The sequence below is a fragment of the Girardinichthys multiradiatus genome, chromosome Y (genome assembly GCF_021462225.1).
Source record: "Girardinichthys multiradiatus isolate DD_20200921_A chromosome Y, DD_fGirMul_XY1, whole genome shotgun sequence".
Lineage (NCBI taxonomy): Eukaryota > Metazoa > Chordata > Actinopteri > Cyprinodontiformes > Goodeidae > Girardinichthys > Girardinichthys multiradiatus.
This window is the reverse complement of record NC_061818.1, coordinates 40,205,608-40,212,625: the sequence shown is the minus strand read 5'-3', so window position 1 is coordinate 40,212,625 and position 7,018 is coordinate 40,205,608. Positions and strand designations below refer to the sequence as shown.

Sequence of the window (7,018 nt, the reverse complement as noted above, 5' to 3'; positions counted from 1 at the left end):
CAGTAAATGAGCTGGCTCACTGGGTGACCAAGTCTGTGTCAGAGGCAGAACCGAGCCAGAGATCTGACTCTGTTGATCCGTTGATCCCCTCTGAAGTCACAACAGAATTCGCACCCTATGGTTCTGTCCAGGAGTGGTTTGTTTCTGGCTCTGTAGTAGACCAGTAGACCAGTACCAGCGCTGGATTTCTCTCCACATCAGATCAGCTTCATTTCATTTAAATGGTTTAATGGTTGTGTTTTTCTTCTACCAGTCTGATTTAACTTGAAGTGAACAAATTCAGCAATGAGACACCGATGCTTTGTATATGCTCTCTGTGAATGATGTCACCCATCATCTGATGGCTTTATTTAAAATAAATCCATTTCATGTTAACAGCACAAAGAAATGAAACGTCCTCCCCACAGGGTCTCAGTACATCAACAGTACATCAACACACAGCTGTAACATAAAAAACCAACAACTGCTGAATGTATACTCTGGTGATTTTACATTTTAAGACATTTTGATGCAAGATCCATTTAGAAGAAAAACAAGTGACAAACCACAATGACGTCAGTGAAATCTGTGGTTTTGGTTATTTAACGCTGAGGTTAGATTCTAACAGAGCAATGAAGGTGCTCGAGTTATTTTAGATGTTTCTGTAAAAGCATCAATTAACCGCAGGTCATGCTGAATTACTCATATTTTCTCAGTGATTATCTTGCGAACATTATTTAATTTGATCTTCTGAGTCCTTGTTGAGTTCAAGCAGGAATCCTTGAGTTGACAGCATGAGGAGAAGTTAAAATGGTTCAGAAACTCTTTCAGCACCAAAACAAACAAACTAATGAAAATGCAAATAATAAGTATATATGACTTCTTCACTGTCTTCATGATGATCTGTTGTTTGGACTCCACAGGGCTGGTTGGTACTGGTACTGGTGTCACTGTCATGTTCATCATTTTTTCACAGGTGTCTCCATAGTAACCATCCTGACACTCACACAGCCACTCATTGGACCTGAGCAGCCTCTTGCATTTCCCATTGTTCTTACATCGATTGCTGCTACAGACAGGTTCGGTTCTGGAGTAATGAACAGAGATCCAGCTGTCATAGCCGTCCCATGAACACTTCACTCGATGAAAAGGTGCTGGAACTTCTTCAAACGCGTTTTTATAGGCAACTTGTGTAACTACGGCATATTTTTCAAAAGAAATAGTAATTTCATCATCATGATCTTTGGGATGCCATTGATGGCTGCATTTCTGTGCTGTGGTCTCAATTTCACACTTCTTGTTTTCAAAACAACTTCTGATTGTGTTCTTAACTTCTTTAACATGTATCATGCTGGACTTTACAGTGTAGTCCACAGCCACAACAAGGCTGCCAATTTTGAAGACAAACCGAGCATAAAGCTGGTGATTCTTGGACTTGCTTTGGTCAAACACCACCACCACCCAGCTATACCAGCGGTACTTGTTGTCCAGAACCTCTTTCACCTTAAGAGCAATGGCTTTTTTGTCAGGACTGAGATCTTTTGTGATCTCTTCCACATCGTTCTTCAAGTACTGCTCATAGTTGTTTAGGCAGAACTTCACAGCTGATAACTGAGCTTCAGAAACCTTCTTGAACATCTGCACATGTTCAGCTTCTTTGCCTTTTGTTTTAACACCAGTCAGTTTCCAGTAGAACTGGTTGAGCACCATCCCCTTCCAAAACAAACTGCTCAAGTACAAGTTATATCTGCCAATCATATAAAGATCACATTTAAACTTCTTCTTCAGTAGGTTGTTGAGGTTTTCACTCAGAGACATGCTGTCTACTGTCAGGTAGCGGTAAAGATTGGACACACTGGACTCAGCTCCACAGCTTTTATAGTAGTTGATGAATATTTCAGCATTTTGATTGTTTTCCTTAACATGTTGTGATCCAGTTTTATCCAGAAACTCATCAAACTTCTTCCAGACATTGAGGATGGTGGCTTCATCTCTAGAGTAGACGCTGGCATAGTTGGTCCATTCTACGTGTGTTGCCAGGTTGGAGATCTTGATGGACAGAGAGTCCAGTTTCTGGTTCACCTCAACAAACCCTTTCTTCACCTCATTCAGCACCGGGTCATCCTGAGGGATAAAGGCCAAGACCATGTTGATGACAGAGGAGACCAAAGCTCCAACACCTGGTGCCAAACTAGCAAAGCTGGAAATTCCCTGCAGGACAGTTGACAACTTCTCGGAGTCAATGTTTTCCATGACATCTTGAAAAAGAAGGAGAGAATCTTTGACAACATTTAGGGTCTTCTCTGTTTTCTCTCTTCTTTCATAATTCAGCTGACTGTTGACCACGGTGAGGACTGAGGTTGAAGAATCTGACCAGGCAAAGAAAGTTGCCCAGTGGAGAACAATCATTGAAGCCAACAGCATCGAAGCAGACCTCCTTAGAGCCATAGCTGCAACACATAAAACAAGAGAAATCAGTACTATTGTAATAAACTCTGCTAATGGAAATCTTTATCTCCTTCTTTATAAAGTATCTCATTTAAAGTGGGAAACACTTTGAAATTGTTTGACCTTAGGACAGAAATGACCACAATGAAGGACCCAGTTAGCTGCACACTTAATGAACACAAAGTATTCAGCCTCAGCTAAGAGCAATCATGGAACAGTCTCAACATAGTTTAAATCACAACTGTCAATTTCCTGTTTTTCTTTCGAAATAAGCTCAGTCTCAATAAATCACATAGTGACTCACAGCTTTAATATAGATTTATGTTGGTATTTAATCACATGTTCATCTGCTATAACCGTCCCCTTAGATTCCTTACCTACATCTGTTGATTTGACATTCCAAGATGAATAATTCTGGCTAATTTATTTAGCCTTTTGGAGCATAACCTGTGTCAATGTTTCAGAAAGCCCACCTTTTAAGCCAACCTGCAGAGCGTAGAGCTGGGATGTGGTCCAAAGCCTGTCTAATCAGCAGGTCCTTGAGTTAAGCCCCGAGGTTGTCTGTAGCCTCTGGTTTCTCCGCTCAACAGGACATTACCAGGCATTTTATATGAAGCTGAGTAGTCTTACCACTCCCTCTGACAAATACTTTCCAGCTTTTTCTCTATGCATGAAACTAGAAATACCAATATTTACGGAAGTGTGTAAAAGTTAAATTAGGGTTAGATGGAGACCCCAGAAAGGGAAAAGACGAAAGACGACGTGTGAAAGGTGAATTATTTGGAGAAATTACAGTCAGGTGGAGCAGAGCTTCAGAAATAGGGCTAACCTGATAAAATGTAAAATATCTAAATGGATAAATGCCATCTTCAGAAGCTGGGAGGTTTTGTTTTTGTCTGAAAGAAATGGACATTAATTAATCCCAACCTACTGCTTTCATGATTTTCAATGCATTTGTCAAGTTTCTTCTGGACTCAGCTTTTACGGCACTTTGTATTTTGTTGGTTTCAAATTTGTCAGATTTACAGAATACTTTGATTTGTTCATCACTCAGGGGTCAATTTAGACCGCTTCCTTTTATATGAGAGCCAAACTAATTTAGTTTAGCTCCCTAAAATTATTCTCTCGGATGTAGACAATCACATGACCTGGTTATCTACCAAGCTCTTGTGGAAGCGTAAAGCTCTGTTTAACTAGATCAAAAAGTGTTATTATTGTCTTTACCATAATAAAATGAACTCTGTGATAAATTCACTCTGGGTGGAGACATGCAAGCTGTCTGTTTGGAAAACAGATTACATTAGAGGAAAGTTCTTGGCGAAAGAAAAAGACAAATTAGCTTGTTATTGCAGGCAGCCAGGAAATCTGGTGACTCTGCCAGGTGAGTGTGACATCAAGTCAGCTGTCCAGTTGACCACAGGAATAAGGAATGGTAAGAGCTTTCAGCTGGGAAAGTATTGACATCCCTAAAAGTCCTGCCAGAGTCTTCATCCTGATGAAGTCATAAGAGTGTTATAAAATGTCACGTACGCCAATCTGATGTTTTCCAGATGTTTGGCTAAATGTGTATTCCCAGAAAAGTAGAGAAAAGCAATGTTGAAGGTGCCAAGAAGGTTTATGTAAATGAGTATGATGATGTCAATTGGTCAGGATGCAATACAATACACACTAATGCTTTGTATCTGTATAAAAAGCACCCCGTAAAGACTGAGGGGTGGGAGACGTCAGGAATTTTTGTGAAGATGTTGTTTGTGCGCTTTGAATAAAAGTTCCCCTCGTGAGCACTGTGTTAAGAGATATTCCTGAGTATTATGATAACTATTTAGCTCAGTGATTAGACCGCTGCTCCCAGACTCTCACTGAACGTAAAGAGTGTAGGAACCCCTGGATTGACCTTAAAATGCCTCAACATTCCCTGTCTGGACAAACAGTTCCTGACGCCATGTTTTTCTGGTCAATAAAATGTTTTGCCAAAGTAGCTAAAAAAAGAAACGTGTTTCAGGTTGTTTCAAGCAAATATTTTTTAATCTGGAAATATTGATTTAGAATACTATATGAGCTACAATCATCAGATGCCTGAATGAGTGCCTCTGTGTGCAAAATGAATTCCAATGTTGGAAACAAGTAATGAATGAAAGCAAAGACAAACTTTCTTGCATGGAAAGTGTGCACAGCTGAGCTTCCGGAGAAGTCATTGAGTAAATATGTCTGAGAGGAATAAACACTCACCTAACAGATCTTTTTTATTCACTTCAGATTTTTGTAGGATAAAGTAAAACCTCACATAAATTAAACAAGTCTTTAAAAAGAGTTTATTAATTCAATTCAATTCAATTCAATTCAATTCAAAGATACTTTATTGATCCCTGAGGGGGATTCCAGTACAACCCATCCAAACATACATCATGACACAAGACAAGGGGGGACGGGTCACCGAGGCTTTGCTGCCCACTCACAGGTGCTGCCCTTGTTAGATGAGAAAAGAGGCCACATTAGGTAAGTAGAGGAAAAAAAAACATATTTCACTCTTTATCCTTAGCAGGATACAGTTTGAGATTGCAAAAAACCTCAGCACAAAGAAGCAACAAGTTGACAAAACAACATCATGCCGGGAACGGTGAAGGTGGTGTGAGGGGGTGCATATGTTTATCTTGAGCATGTGTGTGTGTGCAAGTGATTGTGTGCAAGTAAGTCCATGAAGCACTGTCACAGAGGCCATTGTCCTTGATGGTTCGTTGGAATGTTCATCAACCGGCCACAAAGTTCTGAGCAGGTCCACAGATGTCCTCAGGGAAGGGAGGGGGCAGAGGGAGCACAGCGTCATGTTTACATAACTTCCAGGAGAAGTTGAAGATAGCCAGCCATCAAGGCCGTGCAGGGGAGCCAGATTCAGAAAAATAATAATTATTTGGGTTAGGCTGACTCTTAATTTTCCGTCAGCCTTGAAAGTCTTGCTGGTGCTTCTCAAAGGCAATTCCAAACAGCCAAATTCCTGGTCCTTTCCGCCAGATCCGAGCGAACAACTTTCTCCAAGATTTATCCCATTTCACCCCTGAGTCCAGGAACCGCAACCTGCCTGCTATCCTGTGTAAGGATCACATCCAGTCTGCGATTCAGCTCACGTAACATCTCAGTCTGAGTGTTGATCGCCCTGAAGATCCCATCATACATGCCAGGCAGCCTTACAATAGCCAGAACAGCTGCTGACACTCTCCGAATTTCTCGATATGCCAGGTAACCGCTGACTCCAAAAAGCAGAAATCCTGATATCAAACATCGAATTATATACACATCTTCCACATCCTCGACTGACATTATCGACAGACACACAATCCTCCACTTCTGCCAGGAGTCCATTGTGTATCCGGAGAAAAACGTCCAGTCCGGACAAGTTGGGCTCTCCTTCACCCTGTCTTCTCCTCGAGAAAATTTGATCAATTGCATTGAGAGACCAGCTGAACAAATCCATAACTAAGAATTTGGAAGATATGCAAAAAGAGGCTCCAAAGACAAGACACAGAGCTGAAGCAGGGCAGATATGGGAGGGGGGTGGGAGACAGAGAAAAAGTGTCCTCCTTCACCGAGAGCAGAAAGAAAGAGTTACCTGATTCACCTTACAAGTATACAGCAGCAAAATCCACTTCCATGTTGTAATGCTGTGCAGACAGACAGACCCATCCATCCGATGTTTTCCACATATTCCTTATTAGATGTCATGGTTAACGGGTCAGGGAGGTAAACCCAGATATCTTTTTCAATGGTGTCAGATGTTCTAAAGCCAGAAAGGCCTGTAGCTAGGTCTGGGTCTGTCCTGGAGTCTCCTCCCAGGATGATGTAAAGGATGAAGTAAAGGAAAGTCCCCAAGAGGCACCCTGATCAGATGCTAGAACCACTTCAACCGGCTCCTTTTACTGAAGAGGAGAAGAAGCTACACTGTGAGCTGTTCCTGAATGTCCTCAGCACATTTCTAAGACTGTTAAAACACAGATGGATGGGCAAATAAAAAGCTTTGCTTTCTGTCTCTCTTAACTCTGTTTTTGACTTTTATTTCACTCCAGACTTCCTATTCTGTCTGTCCACCTACTGCTCCTACATTCCTTCATGAACAAACACCAAAATATTTAAACTCACCTGCTTGAGGCAAAGACTGAAGCCCAACTAAAAGCGGGAGTCCAGAAACATGTTCCACAGTCAGTTGCAGCAGATGGCCACTCACACCGAGTCTGGTTCTGGTGAAGGTCTCTTATTGTTTGAAAGGAGTTGTTTCTTTCCACTGTCACCACATGAAAGCTCAGCATGAGGGATTGCTAAAAGTTAGACTGGCTTAGGTTATCCTGACCTATCTCTGTAGTTATGCTGCTACAGGCTTAAGCTGCTGGAGGACATAATGACCACTCATAATTTCCTCAATCTGCTACTTTCTCCTACTACTCTCCAATTAGGCATTATCAGCAGTTATTGCTGCCATGCTCTCTCTCTGTTTTTTTCTCTTCATAGAAGCTTTCTGTTTAGCAGAAACATTTTCTTTGAAAGGGTCACGGGTTGAGCTATTGCTTCATGTAACAGGCCGTCTGAGTTATTCCAGCAAATC

General features: G+C 41.4%; 1 protein-coding gene across 2 annotated transcripts; it reads right to left on the bottom strand.

The window, feature by feature from the left end:
- Nucleotides 1-306: 306 nt before the first annotated feature.
- On the bottom strand, nt 307-3,008 carry LOC124864705. 2 transcript variants are annotated; one of them, XM_047359581.1, is made up of 2 exons: nt 2,901-3,008; nt 307-2,429 (listed from the first exon to the last, which is right to left on the bottom strand). In XM_047359581.1, the coding sequence occupies exon 2, from the start codon at nt 2,425-2,427 to the stop codon at nt 682-684; it is 1,746 nt and encodes a 581-aa protein (XP_047215537.1). In that variant the 5' UTR covers nt 2,428-2,429; nt 2,901-3,008; the 3' UTR covers nt 307-681. The 2 variants fall into 2 exon arrangements, with proteins under 2 accessions (XP_047215537.1, XP_047215538.1); XM_047359582.1 differs by having other exon boundaries at nt 2,805-2,946.
- Nucleotides 3,009-7,018: the final 4,010 nt, after the last annotated feature.

Bases quoted from the DNA above. Each gene is read 5' to 3' on its own strand.
- LOC124864705 (XM_047359581.1), bottom strand. From the start codon at position 2,427: ATGGCTCTAAGGAGGTCTGCTTCGATGCTGTTGGCTTCAATGATTGTT.